The sequence below is a fragment of the Trichosurus vulpecula genome, chromosome 5 (genome assembly GCF_011100635.1).
Source record: "Trichosurus vulpecula isolate mTriVul1 chromosome 5, mTriVul1.pri, whole genome shotgun sequence".
NCBI classification, from domain to species: Eukaryota; Metazoa; Chordata; class Mammalia; order Diprotodontia; family Phalangeridae; genus Trichosurus; species Trichosurus vulpecula.
Genome location: NC_050577.1, coordinates 20,931,207 through 20,954,816, shown reverse-complemented (window position 1 = coordinate 20,954,816; position 23,610 = coordinate 20,931,207). Strand labels below are relative to the sequence as shown.

The 23,610-nt window shown below is 43.4% G+C and overlaps 1 protein-coding gene across 2 annotated transcripts in view; it reads left to right on the top strand.

Annotated features, from left to right (window-relative positions):
• The window catches only part of SCRN1 (secernin 1), a 64,959-nt gene that overhangs the window by 25,214 nt on the left and 16,135 nt on the right, over positions 1-23,610 (top strand). For both annotated transcript variants that reach the window (XM_036761075.1, XM_036761076.1), the window contains exons 3-5: positions 10,464-10,645; positions 16,987-17,189; positions 21,336-21,530. In XM_036761075.1, coding sequence (XP_036616970.1) covers positions 10,464-10,645; positions 16,987-17,189; positions 21,336-21,530 — 580 coding nt within the window. The remainder of the gene's footprint in view (positions 1-10,463; positions 10,646-16,986; positions 17,190-21,335; positions 21,531-23,610) is intronic.

Genomic DNA, 23,610 nt, shown 5'->3' with positions numbered 1-23,610 from the left:
TTCAGGTTTTCAGTCTGGTGTGATGCAGGGTCGAAGGCTTTTGAGTTGAATCCCCAAGGTCCAGAGGTCATACTTGTTTTCCCTGTTCTTGATTTTGTGCTGTGTGCAGTAGTCCCTGAAAGATCTATTTCACATTGGGAGAAACCGAAGAGCGGAGGGCATCATTGGCCTCCCAGCCTTCTTTTTTATGAGCTTGACATTCCTTCTTAGTTCAGTCTGAGTGATGGCTGCTCAAGCTGGAGCTCTGGTCTACCAGCCTCTTCTCAAAAGCCTTTGGTTGGTTCTGTGGCCAGAACTTTGGGGTTAAAAGCAACCTCTGAGGCCATTTAGACAATGACAGTCCCCTAGCACTTATTAAGTGCCTGCTGTTTGTAAGACTGTTTACAACCAAATGGCCTATATAAGAAATTTCTGAGACAGATCCTTGGCAGCTTGGACTGACCACAGTCATGGAGAAGTAGTAAAACCCTGCTTCTGTATAACACTGCTCTTTATTCCCAGGTTCAGATAAACTACAACTTAAACCATTCCCCCTCCTTGAGCTGTATGAGGCTATTTTTACAATTGCATACACTAAATATTTGATATCCTATGTTAAATTCTCTATTCCACTGTTCCCCAGTCCCGCCAGCACTGAAAAGGACTTCCATTGTAGTGTGTTTTCTATAAATACTGCCCTTCACAAGTGTCATATTAGTTTTGATTATTTAGTTAATTAATTAATTCGTTTAATAATAAAATAATAATATCTAACATATATTGTCAAGTCTACAAGAATGTGTTAAATGCCTACTATGTGGCAGCCATTGCACTAAGCCCTGAGGATACAACGAAAGGCAAGACCCTAGTTCCTGCCCCCAAGGGGCTCCCTGTCGAATGGAGACAAAAACAAGCAAACAACAGTATCTAAACAAAATGTAAACGTGGTCCATTGGAGAAGTCTCAGAGGGAAGGCACTAACATGATGGGGGCCTAGGAAAAGTTTCTTGTAGAAGGTGAGGCGTTAGCTGAGGCTGTGGCCAGGACAGTGGAAAGAACCCTGGCTCTGGACACCCCTGGGCTCAGGTCCTACCTCTAATGCTGAAGAGCTCATGACCTTGTCACTTAACTTTTCTGGGCTTCAGTTTCCTCCCCTGTAAAATTAAGGGGCTAGACTAGAGGAGGCCCCTCCAGCTCCTCAGCTGGGATCTTTTTTATGCCGATAATTTGGCAGACCCTTTTATTAGATGTCTGTAAACCTCTAAGAGATGCAGCAAGGTGGTGCAGTGAATAGAATACCATGCCTGGAGTCAGGGAGATCTGAGTTCGAATGTGACCTCAGATACTTACTAGCTATGTGACCTTGGGCAAGTCACTTAACCCTGCTTGCCTCAGTTTCTTCAAATGTAAAATAACCTGGAGAAGGAAATGGCAAACCACTATAGTACTCTTGCCAAGAGAACCCCAAATGGGGTCACGATGAGTTGGATACAATTAAAACAACTAAACAACAGAGACCTCTGAGAGGCCTCGTCCACGTGCAACATCTGTTTCAATGCATTTATTAACAAATGCTTTGGGATTTGGAATCCCTGCCTTGTTATTCAGCTAGTAGTAGCATAATAATGGCAAATTTTCAGTCACACTTTCTGTGACTGTTGGGTTTGTTTCAGTGAACACAGCAGCCTCATGACTTTGTCTCTGGCTTCCTCTAGCCAGGAAACAAGGCAGAGGTGTGGCCTTCCTTGCTCAGAAGACACCCATGCAATGGACCTAGCCTCACACCATCCATTTGTGCTGTCAGTCATGGTGGTCTCAAGACCTCCAGACCCAATCTCATAACCTTAAATAAATACACATTTTGAACACTGGGGACATGCTGAGTTAGAGAAAACTCTTAAAAATTTCAGTCCATTTGACATATATGGACTTCTTCCTTTGGTTTGGTGTCATGGACTCTATTGACAATCTAGTGAGCTCTTCCCAGAGTCATATATTTAAATGCCTAAAATAAAACACATAGGATTACCGAGGGTGCAGTGGGTAGAGTGCCAGGCCTGGAGTCAGGAAGACCTGAGTTCAAATCTGGCCTCAGACACTCACTAGCTGAGTGACCATGTTACCTCTGCTTGACTCTGCTTTAGCACCTCCCTCCCAGGGTTGTTGTGAGGACCAAATGAGATAGTTATCATAAAGCATTTAGCACAGTGCCTGGCATGTAGTGAACTCTATGTTAATGTTAGCTGTTATTATTATCAACATATTGTCGCTCAATCATTTTCAGTCATGTCCTACCCTTCATGACCTCATTTGGGATTTTCTTGGCAAAGATACTAGAGTAGGTTACCATTTCCTTCTTCAGCTCATTTTACAGATGAGGAAACTGAGGCAAACAGGGCAAAGTGACTTGCCCAGAGTCATACAGCTAGTAAATGTCTGAGTCTGGACTTGAACTCAGGTCCTCCTGACTCCAAGGCCAGCACGTTATTCACTTAACCACCCAGCTGACCTATTACTAATATATAGTTATCAAAATATTAAACAATGTTATTATACAGTCCTTTGGTATAAGGGAGTCCCCCCTGGGAGGGCCCTATTGACCCTTGCTTTTTACCACCAGTCTCACAGTGCCCTGCTCCCTCAGTAGAGGGGTGCCTGTCAAAGTCCCAACTTATGTCTAAGGAAAGGCCCATGGGCCAGCCAGAGACATTGGGGGAAAACAAGCCCTCAGTGAGTTCAGGTGCTAAGAGAGAGACAGACAGACAGAGAGAGAGAGAGAGAGAGAGAGAGAGAGAGAGAGAGAGAGAGAGACAGAGAGAGAGAGAGAGAGAGACAGAGAGAGAGAGAGAGAGAGAGAGAGAGAGACAGAGAGACAGAGAGACAGAGAGACAGACAGAGAGACAGAATGAGAGAGAGAGAGAGAGGAAGGGACCCCAAATACACCTCAGACATACACACTAACAAAGAGCGTAACCCACACAGGCAGTTCTGCGTTCAGGAGACAGAGACACAGATCCATTCAGTAAGAAGGGGGTGCTCCTGCAGGAGGAGAAGGTGTCCTCCAAAGTGCCCTTCTGAGAGTGGGGTTCGTATACTATGATTTTGGGTGGCCTCCCTGGGGCTTGCCAGGAAGCCAGGGCAATATATTATTTTGTTATCAGGGAGAAAACAAGTTGGTGGTAGACAAAGCCTTATTTGGGGGACATAGTTGTGCCAACCTTCAAAAAGACTGCTTTGGTCAGCATTTTTCTATGAGTATGTTCTAGATATCCTCCCTTAAGGGGAGCCTGTCCTCATGGCCTCAAAACCATCAGCTCTAATCTTCTGACAATGGTTTCCATTCATAAATCTATAATCTACAGCTTCCCTGCAGTGGAGACATTGTTGATGTAACATTTTGGCTTGTGATATCACTGCTTATACCTGGAATGACTCTGGCCACCTTGTCTCTCAACAATTTTACGAGGAGTTGGATAGTGCTTCAGCAGTATTCAGGAATAACATGCTAATAATTACCCCCTCCTCAATCTTCCAGCCCAAAAACATCTCTAGGGAATGAGGGGCCTCAGCAAGAAGTGTCCAGTAACCCCCCTTCCCTCAGCTGCTTAGCCTTTCACCAGTCCACAACCTTGTGTGATCTCAAAGCACCAATGAGAAAACAAAACAAAACAAATTCTCCTCTGTGCAGAAGGTGGGAGACACCAGATCCTGCAGTCTTCTGCCTCTGTGATGCTGGGTGGCCTTGGATAACCCATCAATAAATCAGCCAAGATTCACAGAATGTCAGTGCTGGACAGATTGGGATTTCCCTGATAATATACCCAGTGAGAGGTCATCTGGCTTTTGCCCGATAACCTCCAATAAGGAAGAGGATCCAAGGCATCCCGGGCCACTTTGGAGTGGTGCTAGTTATTAGGATCTTACTCCTGACATCAAGCCTTAAGTTGACTCTTCGCAGTTTCCTCCCAGGTCTTCCCTCTTAGGCCAGGCAGACCAGAGCTAGTCCTTCAATGGGTAAAATCCTTCAGGGACTTGAAGATGGTTATTGTTTCTTCCCTTGAATCTTTTCTTCTTCAGGTTAAACATGCCCAGTTCCTTCTACCAATTCTTAGAAATGGCATGAAGGGGGCACTCTCCAGCAGCATCCTTCCCAGAGTGTGGCACCCACCATGCTACCCAGTACTATGGTCTGATAAAGACAGAGAACTACCTTGCCCAGGGTGTCGATGTAACTTGTCATGGCTTTGCCCAGGGACAAAAAGCTCAGTGGTGATTCTCCCTGCCCCTTCTCATTTCCAAGCCTGCCATCATTTCCAAAGCATCCCCTGTGTCCTGTCATTGTTTCTTAGACCAAGAAGTTTGACTGGCTCATCAGACTGTTTCATAATGGCCCTGTTGGCAGTGCCAGGATTTTCTTCACCCGTCCAAGTACAGTAGGAATGACACAACGAGTGTTTTTTCATTCATTAAACAAATCTATTGTCCCAATGTCTCCATTCCCCTTTCACTGGACAGTACCCAGGAATACTGGCTGCTGGAATGTGGAAGGGGGAGGCCAGGGTTGTCATGAGCCCCTAGAATAATAAAGGACTTCCTCTAGAAGAATTGGCTTTTGTGTTTCTGGCTTCTGTTGGGCTCCATGACCTTTCCACATCTGGCTTTTCAGCTGTTTTCAGGCTGCTTTGCTTCTTCATTCTCCAGGTGTTTATGGGCTTATCTGCAGCAGTAAACTCAAAGTTAATCTTGAGTCGATGGGTCATTTTGGAGATGAAGAAATTGACTCCCAGAAAGTGATTTGCCCAAGGTCACACAGCTAGGCAGGGATTTTATGAGTAATTTTAATCTTTATGTTGTGAGGACTTCTTAATTATTTGATTTTATTGCTGGCTATTAAGTTTGTAATTTTTCAAAATTACATTTATTATTTAAAAATTTCTTTCAATGGTCTCAAACATGAGTATCTCAAAACAAAGAAAATATGTAAAACACACACACACACACACACACACACACACACACACAGCTGATTCTTTCGATTCCTGGTCCAACATTTTGGTGGGCTATAAGGGAAAGAATATTGGCCCTAGAATCAGAAGATTTGGGTTCAAATCCCACTTCTGATGCTTATCACCTGTGCAAAGTTGGACAAGTCATTTTATTTCCCCACACCTCAGTTTCCACACTTGTAAATTGAGAAGCTTGGACCAGCCTCTCCCAACTCCTGAGGTGTGAGCCTCTTTCCCTCACCATCTCCTAAAATGATCACATCAAAGAATTTAGACTTAGTCTATTATTTATTCAAAAAATCCCGAATTATCTCGCTAAAGCTTTTTTTTAATAGAGATTAAATCAAGTTATCGTGGTGTTTCAAGGTGTGATTATGTCTGTATGAGGAAAGTAAAGTGGGGGAGTGGTAATTTAGGCCCAGAAACCACTCTTGTCTTAGTGATCTAGATATTTCAAAGCCAGTTTACCTAAGGCCTCTGGAGCTAGAAAGTATTGCTAGGCTCAGACCGGGCGATGCTTTCATTCCCAACCACAGCAAACAGTAAAACTTGCTGTAGTGGGGAGAGGGCACTCCCGCCTAGTGTTACACTTTGCAGCGTTAAATGGCCCAGACATTCTTAGGGTGTGGCCTTTGGCATCCGGAGTACTTGCTGCCTCCAAAAGCCCTGATTGGCCCCATTGTTGGAGACTGGATGGGCATGGCCACAGGCTAGCTGCCCAGTTTTACCAGTTTTATGGGACTGACCTACTGTAATGAGGCTGAAGTGGAGGTCCTGTGTCCATCTTGGGAAAGATGAGGCAATCTAGGCAAATCTAGGATTCTCCAGAAGACCTTTCCTTGTTTCCATTTGGAATGATTTCTAGTGTATTATCTTGAGGCTTGGCTTGTGACCTGGGAGGCAGATTTCTTGGTCACATGTTAAGGAATTTTTAGATATTTGTTGTTCAGTAGTTTTCAGTCAAGCCTGGCTCTTTGTGATCCCACTTGGAGATTTCTTGGCAAAGATACTGGAGTATTTTGCCATTTCTTTCTCCAGCTCATTTTCCCCATGAGTGAACTGAGGCAAACAGGGTTAAGTGACTTGCCCAGAGTCATACAGCTACTGTGTCTCAGGACAGATTTGAACTCAGGTCTTCCTGACTCTAGGTCCAGCATTCCATCCACTGAGCCACTTTTAAAAATTATAAACTTGACCGCTAATAAAATAGATTTCTTTTTCATTACAAATTTGAAGAACATTTTCAAGATCAGAAATTTCTCCTATTTGAAAAGTTTCCATTTTCAAAGATGTTTTGCTTTGAGACCCCATTCCTAGCAGGGTGCTCTGTACCAAGAATATGAATCATCTTTGTTGCTCAAACCAGCAGGAGCATGAATCCTAAGAAGAGACAGAATTTGTGGCAGGGTCTCAGGCTCCTGGAAACCTTCAGGGTGCCAGAATCCTGCAGCTGGAGCCTTAGCACTCCTAGGTCCTACATGCCCTGGGGTCACTGCTCTCCTCAAGAACCTGACAAACCTCCTTCACTGAGTCCAAAAAGGCTCCTGGCCCTATCTTCCCATCCTGCTGTTGGCACATAACGGTGTGGGGAGACGCTGAGGAACACTGAGGGAAAGACTATTCATTTTTATGGCAGTTCTTTGCATGTGTTTTGTGGTCCGCACTCTTATTTATTCCCTTGTGACTGAGGAGCTTCGGGGTTAACTGAGTTCACAACAAGGAAAGACTGCATGTTTCTGAAGCCAGGCAGGCTGGGCAGGGTTTGTGGGCAATTGCAAATGATGGTGTAAAGAGTTTGTATAATAAATAAAAATTTTAAAGGAAAAAAACAAAACATCCATTAGGGATGTTTTTAGTTCATTATATCACTGAGGCTGAACATTGTGACCTGGGAGGCAGATTTCTTGGTCCCATGTTAAAGAGTTTTTAGATAAATAATTTAATTAACTTTAAAAAATAATAAACTTAACCACCAATAAAGTGAAGAATAAAATAAAAGTCCTTAAGAAATAAGGAGGAAAATAACACACAAAGCTATACACATTATAGCATGTATGACTATATATATGAACTATAAATACATAGTTTATACATAGAAAATGTGTGTATAGGTGTAGACATATGTATATACACACATAAATATGTGTAAACATTTTAACAAGGCATCATGGTATAGTTGAAAATAGACTGGATATGGTAGCAGAGGACCTTAGTTCAATTCAACTCAATTCAGTAAACATTTAATCATCACCTACCACATGCCAGGCATTGTGTTAAGTGCTGGGGATACAAAAAGAGGCAAAGGACAGTCTCTGCCCTGAAGGAGGTTACAATCTACCTCACCACGTCATTCACTCCCTCTGTGACCTGAGGCAAGGCTTTTCACTTTCCCGGGCTTCACTTTCCTCTTCTGTAAAACAAATAGGCTGCCCTGGCCAGCCTCTGGGGTCCCTTCTAGCTCTAAGACTACGATGCTTGTTTGGTATCCTTTTTTGAAGTTTACAAGGCTGCTTCAGCTTGTGTCCAGCCCAACCGTCCTCTCCCCATCCCATCCCACCTCTGCTCTTTGGCTGTTTCATCAATATCTCAATGAGAAGGGATCCGTGAGCTTTATCCAGATGACCACTGGGCTTGAGGGGCTCTGAAGTCCTCCCAGCTCTGATGTTCTGTGTTTCTGCCAAAGCTGATCTTACAAGTGCTCGCTAACTCTCTCCTGTCCATGACACATGCTCTTCTTCCCTTTGGTCACAGAACAGACTGGGTAACTGGAATTTAGCACCTCTATGACTCCTCATGGCAAAGGGCTGTCAAATGTATTGCCAGTTAGAGGCATTTCCCTGGGTGGGGGGTCTGTTTCTGGCTTTGACCAGAGATGTCCTCTTCAATAACAGAAGCCTTGCTGGACTCCATCCACAGCAGAGACTTTCCCAGCCAACTCTGCATTTGAAAAGAGCAACTCCAGACTTTCACAGGCTGTAAACAAAGCTGTCCATGATGACTATTTTTTTCACCCCTTTGTTTGGTCTGGAACAGCATGTTCCATTGACATAACAATTTCTAAAGGATTCTTGACCTAGGGGCCGTTAACTTATTTGTTTTTGCTTTTTAATATTTTGATATTTCATTATAATTGCTTTCCATGACAAGTCTGTGTATTTAAAAACATGATCCTGAGAAGAAGTCCATGGGTTTCATCAGACTTGATTGCCAGAGAAGGCCATGACACAAAAAAGTTGAAAACTACTCTACAGCACCCGTGATTTTCTTGATTTGTTTTTCTATGTCTTTATCAACAAATCAGTATATATTGAGCACCTACTACGTGCCTAGTCTTGTGGTAGGCACTAAGGAGAAATAAGGATGTAGTTTTGGACTTTACCTATCACTCCTCACTCCTCCTAGAGGGTAAGCTTTCTGAAGGTAGGGACTGGGTATTGCTTGTCTTTGTATCTCCAGTATCAAGCAGGGTCAAATTGCACATAGTAGGTGGTTCATAACTGCTTATTGAAGGAGAGTTGACTGAAATCCAATAGTGAAACAATTAATTAACCCTTAAGTACTAAACTTTAAGCTTCTAGAGGGTGAGGAATTTCTTATTCGTCTTTGTATCCCAGGTGCCTCCCACAATGCCTGGCATATAGTAGGTGCTTATTAAATGCTTGTTGATAGATTAAATGAGGAAGGAAAATGGAATTTTCTAGAAGGGAATATTTAGTGACAATTGAGATAAGATTCAATAGAATGGGAGATATGGAAACCTGATTAGAGGAATTTAAGAGGGAAATGAATAACTGGATAGGAAATGGAGTTTATTGTAGATGAGCCTTGGGAGGTTTGGAATTGAAAAGGAGAGAATTTGGATGGTGGCTGGAATGGCCAAATTAAGGCTGGTTTTTTAAGATAAAGGAGGCTTGAGAGTGTTTGAAAGCTGGAGAGAGAGAGAGAGAGAGAGAGAGAGAGAGAGAGAGAGAGAGAGAGAGGGAGAGGGAGAGGAGAGGGAGGAGGAGAGAGAGAGAGGAAGAGAGAGAGAGAGGGAGAGAGAGAGGGGAGAGAGAGGGGGAGGGAGAGAGAGACTGAGAGAGAGAGAGAGGGAGAGAGAGAGGGAGAGAGGGAGGAAGGGAGGGAAAGAGGGAGAGGGGGGGGGAGGGAGAGAGTTAGAGAGAGACGGAGAGGGGGGAGAGGGAGAGAGGGGGGAAGGGAGAGAGGGAGGAAGGGAGAGAGAGAGGGAGGGAGAGAGAGAGAGAGAGAGAGAGAGAGAGAGAGAGAGAGAGAGAGAGAGAGACACTAGACAAGGGGTTATGACTCACTTTTATACCATCCTTTAAGGCAGTATGTTTTAGCAGAGTCAGGGGACCAGCTGCGTGACCCTGGGCAAGTCACTTAACTCTCTATCTGCCTCAATTTTCTTATCTGTAAAATGGGGATAATATCAGCACCTTCCTCCCAGAGTTTTTGTGAAGATCAAATGAGATGCTATTTGTAAAGTGTTTAGCATAGCGCCCGGCACATAGTAGGTGCTCAATATTTGCTCTAAGATGAGAGATTGGACTAGCTGTCTTCTGAGATCCTTTCCAGCTCTACAAACTTAGGCTCACAAAAATTAAGGATGCTAGATATGAAGACGATCAAAGGATCACTGACTTAGAACTGAAAGTTTATTTGCCAATGAGAGAAGTAAAGCCCCAAAAGGGGGAGTGATTGGAACGATTTGCCTAAGGTCATGTAGGTGGTTATAAGTGGCAGCACAGAATTTGAACTCGGGTCTTCAGTGTCCTGATCCAGCACTGTGTCCTGAGGTAAGAACGATGTGCTAGAGGAAGCGAGAAAATATCCTAGTGAGTTCAAAATCCTAGTGAGTTTTGTCAAGGAGGAGGAGAACTCAGAGGTGATGCTGGTGAAATCTAAGTTCTGGAAGGTCTGGCTGAGATGAAAGGGCTTTGTGGAGGGTCCTGATGATTGACAGGCAGGCTGGTTCAGTGTGAACGGGGACAGCCCCAAGTTGGCTGCCCAGGGATTCGTTTTTCAGTCAAAGTAACCCTCTAATGCTGACCACCTAGTTATAGAAGGGTCATGATCTGAATCTATCCTCACACTGCTGGAATTGTGGGTCCTTAAAATATTATCTTATTATACCTAGTTTCTGGCAAAAGTACCACAAAAAAGTGCAGATAGAGGCAGGCACCTTTGGGGATGAACATCTCCATGTCTGTCCTCTGCCTAGCTTGTGATTTGGGTGTACACAGTGTCTGGCACGCAGTCAGTGCTTAATAAAAGCTTATTGATTGATTGTAGGTGGAGTTAAATCTCATTTTAAAAACAAAATAAAGCATCTATCTGGGTAGCTGATGGGTCCCATAGAATGCAAACTCCTTGCCTTTTTGTCTTTATGTCTACAGGAGAGTACCTGGCACATAGTAGGTGCTTAATAAATGCCTGTCAAGCTGAACTGGATTTTCTTTTGTCTTCTTCCTTTCTTAGTGTACATACATTGCAATCGACCAAGTCCCGAGGACACACGCCATTGTGATCAGCAGACCTGCCTGGCTGTGGGGTGCAGAAATGGGAGCCAACGAGCACGGGGTCTGCATTGCCAATGAAGCCATCAGTACCAGAGAGCCAGCCCCTGAGAATGAAGCCTTACTGGGGATGGACCTGGTCAGGTAGGTGGGGGCTTTACCTGAGAAGAGAGGCTGCTAGTCAGTGGGATGGTGTGTTGGGTTTGTCACCCAAGAGAGACAGGCACATGCAAACACACACCCTGAGTGTTAGGCACTGCTACCAACTGGTTGCCCTATGTACACAGGAAGAAAAGAACCATTTATTAAGCACCTACAATATGCCAGCAACTGTGATAAGATCTTTACAAATATCTTATTTGTTTCAGGGCTTGAGATGGGAAGTAGATCTGAGGGCAGTAAAGGTTCCCCCCTTCCTTTTTCCCCATTTTATAGATGGGAAAGCCGAGTCTTGGAGAAGTGGGATGGCTTCTAGCTTGTGGCTAGTAAATTGGAACTCAGATCTTTCCTGATTCTCCAGTGTTCATTCCAGTACCTGTTCTGCTTCTCATACTCAGGCCTGTCCCGTTGATTTGGACCACTCCACCCAAGGTTTTCTAGTGGCACAACATGGTGCCATGGAAAGATTGCTGTATTTGGACTCTGGAGAGAATCCTGGCTCCATCCAGCTATCACAGAGGCATGAGTTACTGGGGTTAACCTCCCTTTTCTTTAAGACTTTGGGCAAGTCATTTAACTTTCATGGGCTTCAACTCTGTAAAATTGGGAGGGAGAATGGGGAGAGTTGGACGAGGTGAATTCTAGGATTCCTTCAGGTTCTGAAACTCTGATCCCTCTTTCTTACCTGTGTATCCCCCCTGCCAAAAATTCTCTCTTTCCCCCCTCCTTCTCCCACAAGAGATGAAGGTATTGTGCCAAAGGACATTCTCAAGTTTTTTACATTCTCTGAAGTGATGGGATGAAATCAGAGGGGTCCGGTGGTTAATCCCACCGAATGGAGAGGCAGGAGGCCTGAGTTCTGGGGCTAGCCAAGCCTTTAGGACTCTCAGACACCCTCTAGTCTAAGCTGTGACTGTGAGAAAATTGCTTCCTCCCAGTTTCCTCATCTGCGAATTAAGTGCATCGAACTAGACATTCTTCAGGATTCCTTTCAGCTCATAATTCCATGTGTCTTTGTGAAGGAATCTGAGCAGTCACCATACCTTAGACTCTGTTCTATCCCAAGGTCAGTACATGCCACACAAAACACAGTTTGGTCACTTTTGTTATCTGATCATTTCAGTCACGGCCAACTCTTTTGGGGGTTTCTTGGCAGAGACGCTGAAATGGTTTGCCATTTCTTTCTCCGGCTTATCTGACAGATGAGGAAACTGAGGCAAACTTTCCTAGAGTCCAGACTTGGCACTCTATCCACTGCAACACCAGGCTGCCCATTTGGGTCAAACCTTCCACCCAAAACCTTTACTACAATAGCAGACATTTCTGGTGGCATCAATGCACCACTCTCATTTTACAACTACATAGACAAGGTCTGGTCTGAAGTCTCCTGGGTCAAAGACCACGTATCCAGGTCCAGGTGAGAGTTGAGCCATCACTGAACTCCATGTCTCTTTTTTGTCGATTCTTGGCATCAGGATGGATTTGGCATTTTACCTGCCCACCTCCGTATCCTCACTAGTACAGTCGCTTACTTATGGTAAGTGCTTCATAAAGAAATGCTTGATTGATTCGTGGGACCTTGAGGAAACTTTCCCTCCTGCCTTTCTAACCTGGCAGCCAAGAATGACAAAGGTAGCACCTGCTGGTGTTTAATCAGTGGGTCCATCTTAGCTTTCTCATACCGAGCCCCACAATGTATGAGCCAAGCTCACAGACAGCTCCTAGGAAAGATCGGCAAGACACAACCTGCTGAGTTTCATTGCAAAAGGGAACACTTTGCCTCATGCTCTGTCCAGTGCTTAGCTAGAAGACCCCAGTTTGAGCCAGATCCCGCCCACTTGTTACATTTAGAGGGAAAGAAGCCTGTGACACATAGCCTTTGCCAATCTCCTAAGACGCTGCAGGGACATACGATTTTACCCTTTCCACCTTTTTCATCACCGGTCACTGAATTATTTAAGGCGCTGATTAGTATCAAGTCAGAAGGCACAAGCAAATCTGCCATGGTCTTCATGAACCACCCCAGGTTCTCAAAGATCTTACAGTTACCAGCTCTGTTCCTGCTAGGGTGCCTTATTCAATTGGAGGGGAGGATTTCAAGTGTGCAGGCTGGCAATTGCCATCCTGTTCTCACCAACCCCCCCTCCCCCGTACATCCTTGGCATTTCCCTGTGAGAGATCATAGAAGGATGAGTTACCCAGCTTAGCCTTTCTTTTGTGGTTTTCAGCACAATTTAAGCAATGAAGGATTCTTTGAAGTGTCTTCTCTGTGTGAAGCACAATGGTAAAGCCCCGGGAGGCCAAGGCTACATGATACTGCGCCCAGATTGTGCTCTATAATATCTATTTTTTTTGCCAGGAGGGGAGCTGGGACCTATTTCCTACAATAGTGGAGCCTAAGCATGAACTCTAGACGTTATGTTTGGTGATTTTGCCAGAGTAAATGCTGGGTGAAATGCTAAATTCATCCTGATGCCAAGAATCAACAAAAAACTGTGAGCCAAAAACAGAGGGGACATTTGGGGGACAGCCCCTGAGATCAAACTAGGTCTATGTAAGCCTACAGCAGAGTACCTTGGGGCATGGGCTAGGCTTATCTATCTGTCCATTATATCTTCCCAGAAAGATATAAGCTCTCTGAGAGCAGAGACTGGGGTTTTCTTGTTTGTTTGTTTTACTATGTAGTCCTAGTAAATAGTACCCGGTAAGGTGATTGGCATCCAGGAAGCTGACATCAAGTGGGCTTGGAGAGAAGCAAGGCAAGACCCTAGTCCTGGAGGCATTGAGGCATGGGACAGATCATACAGAAGTCAGAGTATTTAGTCACTCAATCAGCTGCCATTTTTCATTTTATTTTTAAAAATCTTATTTTTTTTAACATTCATTTCTTAAAAAAAAATTAGTTCCACATTCTCTCCCTCTCACCAGGCCCTCCTCTACCCATTGAGAAAGCAAGCCATGTGATGCAGGTGAAGTCATAGCATTTTTTATTAAGTGCTTACTACATGCCAGGTCCTGTGCTGAGCAGTAAGGATACAAAGAATAGTAAAAAAAAGCCTCTTCCCTCTGGGGGCTTGAAATCTAAAGAGAAACAAGCATGAACAAACAACTAGGGACATAGAAGTATATATGTAGATACATATGCACATTATATACACATACACACAAACCACCTGCAGAAGGCAAGATTTAACCTGAGTCTTGAAGAAAGCCCAGGAAGCTAAGTGGTGGAGGTGTGAAGGGAGAGCATCACAGGCATGGGCACAGCCAATGTAAAGACATGGTCACGGGAATGCCAAGTACAAGGAAGGCAATAGGCCAGTGTAGCTCGATCACAGAGTGTCTGAAGGGCAGTCAGGTATAAAGAGACTGGAAATGTAGAAAAGGGCCAGATTGTGAAGGCCTTTGAATGTCAAACAGGGGAGTTTATAGTTTATTTTGGAAGTGATAGGGAGCCATTGCAGCTTATTGAGGAAGGGCCCAGACCGACACTGTAGTACAATGACTTTAGCAGTGGAGAAGAGAATGGATTAGAGTGGGGAAAGATGGAAGCAAGACAAGTGGAAGTCTAATGCAGTGGTCCAGGCTCAAGGTAAGGAGGATCTATACTAAAGTGATGGCTGGGTGAATGGAGAGAAGAGAATGTATATGAGGGATGTGGGATATTTGGCAAAGAATTGACTACATGGGATGAGTGAGAGTGAAGAGCAAGGATAATACTGAGGTTTGAGCTTGAGTGCCTGGGAGAATGATGATGCCGCAGAGTAATAAGAAATTCAGAAGAGGGAAGGATTTGGGGGCTCAGAGAAAGGGCTTAGAGCTAGAAAGGGACCTTAGGGATTATTGAGTTCAGTACCTTCATTTTGCAGGAAACTGAGGCACAGAGAAGCAACATGGCCTGTCCAATGTCACACAGCTTGTAGGGCAGGCTTACAGCCCAGGTTGTTTGACTTTAGAATGACTGCTCTAAATCAATTATACCATTCTGCCTACAGAGCACCAAGACTTTGGCACAAGGAAGTAGACCAGGACCCAGTTACTGGGATTAGGGCTCTTGGCCCCTTGGGAGAAAGGACAGGAGCCCAGTAACAGAGCTGAGACATGAAGGGATTCTAGAGCTCGGTGCCAGGATGATGGGATGCTGGGCCACCTGGTAGACCTAGGGCCCTGACCTCTCTTTCCCTGCCTAAGAGATGGATTGGTTCCAGGCCCTGGAAGTAGGGCTAAATCTGAAGGTCAGAATTAAGTGGACTCAGCTCTATAAATACTGGGTGTTGTTGTTGAAGATGTTCTCCTGGTTCTGCTCACTTCACTCTTCATCAGTTCACATGGATCTTCCCAGCTTCCTCTGACACGATCCATTTCATCATTTCATAGGTTGCTTCTTGCGCAATATTATTCTGTCATATTCCTATACCATAATTTGTTTAGCTATTCCCAAATTGTTGAGCACATCTCTTGTTTTCAGTTCTTTGCTCCTACAAGGGAGCTGCTCAAAATATTTTTATATATACATGTCCTTTCCAAGAGGATTAATGTTGATCTGTTGAAAAGGGGTTAGGGGGGGCAGCCAGAGTTAGGGATGGGCCATAGGATGAGAATTTAATCTCAAGTCACTCACTCTTACTTCTGTCCCTTGCTAATCATACCAGTGGAGGGGTTGTAGCCTAGGATGAGTGAGGAATTAGAAGCATGGGGGATGGACCTCCTTCATCTAGGAAATGACAGCCATGAAAGGCTTCACAAACACATATGTTGGTGTGCTCTCTGGTCCCAAATCAACATGTCTGGAGCTATAATAAGGTGCCTTGCTTTACCACAGATTTGGTCATTTTACGAATAAAGTCATGTCTCCCTAGTATCACCTTCTAGGAGGGTTGTTAATAATTTGGAATGATCTGAATAAGAGGAAAGCAGCTGGGACTGTAAAAGGAACTTCCGTCTCCTGCAGTTTTTTCATTATGTGTATATTACATTTAAGCTGGTGGGATCAAAGTCGCCTGCTTGTTTGTGCCTCCTGCTGAACTTCTGTGTATTTTTTTAAATGTTTCATTGGAACTCTTTTCTTTGTTCTTTTATTCGCCCATTGCTATCATTATTCATCAGCTCTCCTCCTACCACAAGCCAAAGCCCTGCCTCGTAAATAATATAATTAAACAAGTCAAGGCAAATGGCGTGTCCAGAAATGTTACCTCTCCTTCTGCTCCCCCATCACCTCTCAGCCAAGAGGTGGAGGCAGGCATGGCCAAGTCTGCTAACGTCAGAGTTCTGCCCTCATGGGCCAAGCAGATCCAAACCAATCCCTCTTCCCCGAGGCAGATCCTCCACGATTCCTGACTCTTTAACATAAGAAATAGATTCTCTTCTGTAATACTTGTTTAGAAAAGGTGACATTTATTAACAGGATGGTCTCCTTCAGTCAGTTTTCTAATGAGTTTATTCTTGTGTTGCTCTCCCCCAGTCTTTTTCATTCACCTTTCCAGTTATTGCTGTGAAACCAAGTCTTCTTAAGCAAGCTTAAATGGAAGAGTGTCAGACGCACCAATGAGCAATTATCTGGCCATGAAAATAAGCCTGTTAGGGGAATGAATGTCATGTTCTTTTTTAGCATCTGGAATAGCCCAGCAAAAGGAAATGCCCTTGCAGTGAAACTGTAGTTCTTTTAGTTTAAAATTAATAATTTATACATATGCTACTGTAAAACTTGCAAAGTATTCTATATACATTTGAGCCCCAACCACCTTATGAGACAGGCACTTCAAGTGCCATTCTCCTCGTTTTAAAGATGAGAACATAGAGGCTCAGAGGAGTTCAATGATGCCCTAGTGGTCTGGGTCTCAGAGTTTAGTGAGTGTCAGGGGTGGGATTTGGACCTAGGTCTTCCAGATGCCACACCTAATGCTGTAGTCAGTCAATTAACAAGCATTCATTAATCCCCTGCTATGTGCCTGATGAGTGACAGTGGGGCAGAGTAGATGGGGAGCTGACCATGGAGTCAGGAAGACTTGAATTCAAATCCTGCCTCAGACACTTGCTAGTTGTGACTCAGAGGCAAGTTACTTAACTTTTGTTTGCTTCAGTTTCTTCATCTGTAAAATGAGGTTAATAAAAGCACTTATCTCACAAGGTAGGTGCCAGGATCAAATGGAAAAATTCATGCAAAGTACTTTGCAAACCTTAAAGTGCTACATGTGAATGTTAGCTGTTGGTTATTAACAGTTAATAATATTAGTCATCATTATTGGTGTTTAAATAGCTTCTGATTGTTACAATGATCTCAAAGTGGATTAGAAAGACTGGGGTACTACTTTTTCTTTCTGTTTCAGGCTGGGTCTAGAAAGAGGAGCCACTGCCAAAGAAGCCTTTGATGTCATTGTCTCTTTGTTGGAAGAACATGGGCAAGGTGGGAATTACTACGAAGACGGGAACTTGTGCCACGCTTTCCAAAGTGCATATCTGATTGTGGATCGAGAAGAAGCCTGGGTGCTAGAGACCATAGGGAAACACTGGGCAGCTGAAAAAATCACAGGTTGGTGAGTTTGGTTGATGGGAGCTGATGAGGATGAAGAAGGGGCAGCTGGCGGCTTCCTGGTACCTGGGAGACTTTGCTTCCTCTCTGTTCACTCATTCTCTTCTGCTTAGCTCCTTGTCACCTGCCCAGACTTCCGCTTCCTCATTAGGCTAATGGTACTTGGAGCCAAGGTGCAATAGGCTTGCTTCACAGGAGATAAAACTTGGATTTTTTCCCTGTAAGCGTCCTGGTCTTTGGATTCCACCCTTTCCCCTTTCCTAGGTCCACAAATTAAACAAGTAGTGACATCATCATCACTCCATCCAACTGGATGAACCAGCTTCAAAGGGATGGTATCCCTGTAATTATGCAATGTCACAGTCTGGGGCCTCTTCATTCTTCTTGGTGATATCAGAGGGTACAGTTGGACTTTGTTCAGATTTAGAAAATTTGTGGGAAACCAGTACTCTTGCCCATCTACCATCTTGCCTTCAAGAGAAAAAGGAAGAGGGCATATCTGGTGAAATCAATCCCTACTCTGTGGTTCTTTCTGGACAGTACTTGATCCCAGCCTGGGGACAGAGACACTCTTCAGGGTTCCAGGCAGCTAGAAAAAAAACAGATTTGGTGAAACTCCTACAAAAATCTTTCCAAGGGGTATTTGGTACCCAATATTTTATGTTTCAATTTTCCACTTCTCCAGGACAGATCTAGAACTGCAAACAGGGGCATGTTCAAACATGCAAACAAGCAGCAAACAGGCTGCTAGTTCAAAACCTTTACCCTCAGCATGGTGCTAAGGGCCAACAGAGACTCTAGAATAGAAGTCTGGTTCACTCCAGATCATCCCACCAATAGATGTGCTGGGACAATCAAATCTTAAGACTTTTTAAAAAATAATTTGTTTAATATAAGAGAGTTTTCTTTGGGAGCCAGAATTATTGGAGTATATAAAGAAGAACTCCAATCAATCATAAAATCTACTCAACCTAATGACATTCCAATCTACTTCAATCCATCAAGCATTTATTTTTATTATTAAATAAGGTTTTATTGATGTCTTTTGTTTTTATATCGCTCACATTTTCCAATGTAGCCCTTCCCTTCCCAGAGAGCCAACCCCTTTAAGAATAAAAAAGAGTGGGAAAAAAAACCACTTCAACAAAACTAGCCAACAGAAAATGCTGGTATTATCTGCAACGTTACATACCCATAGATACTCTCATCTGCAGAACAGCATAGGCAGGCCTCTTCTCCTATCACTCTGGGGCCAAGCTTGGTCATCCTAATCTCACAACATTCTGTTTGATTGTTTGGTTGTTGGTTTTAAAATTTATATTATTGTAGCCACTGTGTATATCAGTTTCTTGGTTCTGCAGGCTTCACTTTGTATCATTTTCTTTGTCTTCCTATGCTTCTCTGTAGTCACCATATTCATCATTTCTTATAGTGCAGGACATAATATTCTGTTACATTCTTGTATCGCAGCTCATTTGATCTTTCCCTCAATTGATGGAAATCTACTTTCTAACAAATATCTATTAAGTAACTAATATACCATAAAATCATAGGATCATAGCTGTAGAGCTTGGAGAGGCTAGAGGTCATCTGGTCCAGCCCTATCATTTTACCTATGAGGAAACTGAGTCCCAGGGATGTTAAGGGATGTGCCCCAAGTTACAGTGATAGGGAGCATCAGAAGTGAGATTTGAACCCAAGTGTTCTGGCTCTGTCTTCCTACTCCCCTCCAAACACTGGGGATGCAAAGACAAAACTTACATTTTCCTGTATGTGTGTATGTTGTGTAATCATATATATATATATATATATATATGTATGTATGTATGTATGTATGTATGTATATATACATATATATACATATGTATATATATATATGTATATAGTTAGTTAATTCAGTTGTTTCCAAATGTGTCTGGCCCATTTGGGGTTTTCTCAGCAGAGATACTGGAGTAGTTTGCCATTTCTTTTCCAGCTCATTTTTCAGGTGAGGAAACTGAGGCAAACACGATTAAGTGACTTGCCTAGGGTCACACAGCTAGTAAGTGTCTGAAGCCGGATTTGAACTTAGGAAGATGAGTCTTCCTCACTCCAGGCTTGGCACTCTGCCCTCTGCACCACCTAGTTGCCTGTTACACATGTGTACATAACATGGTATATGCATAATAACAATTAGAGGAGGAACAGAGAATTAATAAGTAAGTGAATCAAGGGATAGAGAATTAACAAGTAAGCAAATCGAGAAAGACTTCCTGTAGGAGGTAGCACCTCTGTGAGCCTTGAAGAAAGACTTCCAAGTGGTTTCAGAGCCCGGTGTGATATAATTCCTAAAAACTTCTTCACCAAAAGAACTCATCTGGGCCAGGGCCAGATGAGGATGGGGATGTTAGCTCTGTACTATAATTACATGGTATTTTTGCATAATGCTGTGATGGGTGTCTCTATTCCAGAAGTTTATTTTCAATGGAATTCAACTAAAAATCCATCTCCCTCCCTCCTCCATGGTTTTGTTTTTTGATTTCAAAAAACACTGACATTTTTAAAGTTGTGCAGCTGCTGTTTTTACTGGCTGATTGCAGGAAGTCTGATTATAGATTCCAGTCCCCCAGCCGCTAAATGTACACAAAGAAATCACCGTTATGAATCAGCCCAGTTAAGAAAGAAAAATCTCAGGGCTTGCTTGTAAGTTGGGACATTCTCAGCAGCTTAGTGTGAATTGTATGGAAATCACTGGTGCAGGCAGACAGTTTGCCTTTTTTTAAGATTTCTATCTTCCCCTTTCCTCTATGATGATAAAAGGCAAAGAGAGGCTGGCTCTTGTCAGCAGCTAGTTGTCTTCATTTGGGAACTGACAGCAGGAAAACACAATGGAGGAGAAGCCTATTCATCAGTGGCCCTGGTTCCAGTCTTCCATTTTCAGGCAACAAAGTATTTGATTGTAGCCTATGATTCTAGATTTTTCCTCATCTACTGCTCCCTATAGGCAGCAAACAGGACCATCCCTACTACAACCACAGTTTTTAGGTAACAAATGCCTCTCACAGGCAGCCTTTTCCATATTTTGACCCTAGAGAGTACCTCGTAGACCCAAAGTTTCAGGGATGGTCACAACAAGCCTGTTCTCTTTGCTTTGTGGATGTTAGAAGACCTTGCCGTCGAGTCATTCACACGGCAGAATTCAGAGTCTGGGCATATTTTGATGCTGATTTTTCTGGACTTCCTTTGTTTATCTTATAGGAGGAACTTTCAGATACTACAGCGTAGTGTACTGTATAGAGTGAGCACACCATTATTTACAAGCAACTTTTAAAATTATCTCTAATTGTTAATCCTGATGAGAAATGGCATGGCAAAGGAGGTAAGCTGTAGGACTCAGCTCAAACCCCACCACTGGTGTAGTAGCTGTGTGATCATGAACAAGTCCCTAAAGTCTTCTATTCTTCAGTTTCCTCCTCTGTAAAATGAGACAGCTGGCCTGGACAAGGCACAAAGAGGTCTCTTTTAGTTCCAGATGTAGGACTTTATGACCTAGGTTTATATCCCATCTCTAAATTGGAGCTTTGTGATGTTGGGCAAATAAATCACTTAGCCTTCTGGGGCCTCAGTCTCCTCATGGGTTCCTCATCAATCCTCTGATCTTTCTTTAATCATCACATTTCCAGGCCTAAATTTCTTTCTCCTGAGTGTGTGTGTGTGTGTGTGTGTATCTGAAGGGAACAAAATCCACAAGAAGCTTCCCTAAATATTACCATCCTAAATGCCAGTGATAGCTGAGCGTCTCTCTTGGAAAGGATTTTCTACCTTTTTGAGGGTAATGAATGCCTAGCTATCCTTTAGCCAGATGGCGGAGGGGCCTCACATATTTTTCTTTAATTGCAAATCTAAGCTCAGTTAAGCATTATCTATTCACTCCATCACACTCTTTGGTCAGGGTTGGCTAGTTTTCCTGTTGTGTTGGTTAATGGAGGTTGCCCAGAAAGAGGGCAAGATAATGTCTGTTTTCACATCCACCTAATTTAACACGTTCTAGTTTTACTTCCTTCCCATCATTAAGCACCAACATGGGAGGGCAATGGGAGTTTTCAGGTTCCAATGGCTTCCTCCGGGGCATATTTTGATCTAATGCAAGCTTCGCTCTTTCTGTAGAGGGAGTGAAGTGCATTTGTAACCAGCTTTCCATCACCTCCAAGATCGATGCAGAGCACCCTGAGCTCAGGAGTTATGCTGAAGGTCAAGGCTGGTGGACTACAGACCAAGAGTTCAACTTCTCAGAAGTGTTTTCTCAAGCAGATGACCACCTAGGTTGCTGTTCAGGCAAAGACAGCCTAGAAAAACAAGAAGGTAAGAAAAGGCACCTTTTAAGCATCTTTTTCTCATTTCTTTCATCTCTTGGGTGACATACTAGTAAGTAAGCCTCACTCACTTCCCTGATTCCCTTCAAGACTCGGCTTGAATCCCACCTTCTTCCCTGGACTCTTCCCTTCCCATACTTTTCTCTTTCCTTCAACAACATCTTTCATTTACACTGTATAAACTTGTATTTACGCAGTGAGCACCCTGGGGACCTGGACAGTGTTTTTGCCTTTCTTTGTATCCCCAGGACTTAGCACAGTGCCTGACAGTGCTAATAAGTGCTTAATAAATGCTTGACAGGCTAAATGAGTAAGAGACCAGGCAGAATGGACATTAAGTATGGAACTCCTTGCTGAAGTTGATATGGGGGAAACTATGAATTGTGCTTCTGTTTACACTTCTATTGTCAAACTCTTCCACTCTCTATTATCCTCCAAACTGCTGATCTAGTCATTCACAGTCTATTTATCCCAGAATTTCAAGTTCAAAATGACGTTGGAGATGATCTAATTTAATCTTCTCTTCCATAATTTTACAAATGAAGGGATTGAGGCTTGGAGTGCTTAGGCTAATATGTGAGAACTTCAGTGTGAACTCCGGTCACCTGACTGAAAGGCCTTCACTTTTCCACTCTTTCCTATAAGGAAGAATTATGATGAAAATGAGAAAATCAAGGTGGAATGAGCCCTGACTTGGGAATCAGAGAACCTGGGTTCAAATCCCATCTCTGTTCCTCATTATACCTATATAACTTTGGTCAAATCAGGGGTCCATTTCTTCATCTGTAAAAAAGGAGGTTGGGATAAAAAAAAGCCTCTGAAGCCCTTTCCAGCTCCAAATCTCTGCTGCTGGGAAATTTTGTTGAGTTTGACTTTTATGTTAACAGCCTTGGGAATCCACAGCCAATGTTCTCTCCACCATATACCATGAGGCCAAGCAGAAAGAAGGCTGCACTTGGGGTCAGGAGACCGTGGTTTGAATCCCTCAAATTCATGACCCTAAACAAGTGACCTTGCCTCTCCAAGCCTCAGTTACTCTAGCTATTAAATGGGTTTTATAATAAGCCATGGCAAGGAAAGCCTTTGAAGAAACACAGAAATGTCAGCAAGCCATTATTAACAAGACTTCTTGTGTTTCCAGCATTGGGTACTCCCATGCTACAGGATCCATGGTCTCATTGCTGTAGGTGAGGGGTTTTTAACCCGGGGCCCATGTGTCTGTGGGTAGATTTCAGGGGGTCCATGGACTTGAATGGGAAGAATGACTGCTTTATTTTTACTAACTTCTTTTTTTCCCACAGTATATTTTTTGCAGTTACATGTAAAGACAATTTTCAACATTCATTTTAATAAGATTTTGAGTTCCAAATTTTTTCTGCCTCCTTCCCCTCCCCTCTCTCCTCCCTCTTCCCCAAAACAGCAAGCAATCTGATATAGGTATACACACACACACACACACACACACACACACACACACACACACAATCACATTAAACATATGTCCACATTAGTTGTGTTGTATTTTCACTAACTTCTAACTGAAATTTAACATTTCCTTTAATTTTTTTTTGTTTTTTTTTGGCAGGGCAATTGGGGTTAAGTGACGTGCCCAAGGTCACACAGCTAGTACATGTGTCAAATATCTGAGGCTAGATTTGAACTCAGGTCCTCCTGACTCCAGGGCCAGTGCTCTACTCACTGCACCACCTAGCTGCCCCAACATTTCCTTTAATTATTTAAGCACATTATTCTGAAAAGAGGTCCATGAGTTTCACCAGACTACCAAAGGGGTCTAGGACACACAAAAAATTAGGACTCTGTGCTGTGGGTCCTTCCTCTATTAACACTAATCACAATCCTTCTCCTACTTGGTAGCCACACATTGAGAGATTCCATGGCTGGAAATTCATTCCTTTTGGCCAGCTTGGTAAAGAGCTCTCTGAACTTGGCCATGCTGTCCCTTGGACCTCTGACCATGTCACTCCTCTGATCAATAACCTTCAGTGGCTCCCTATTACTTTCAAGGATCAGATATAAACTCGTCTGTTTGACATTTTAAGCTCTTTACA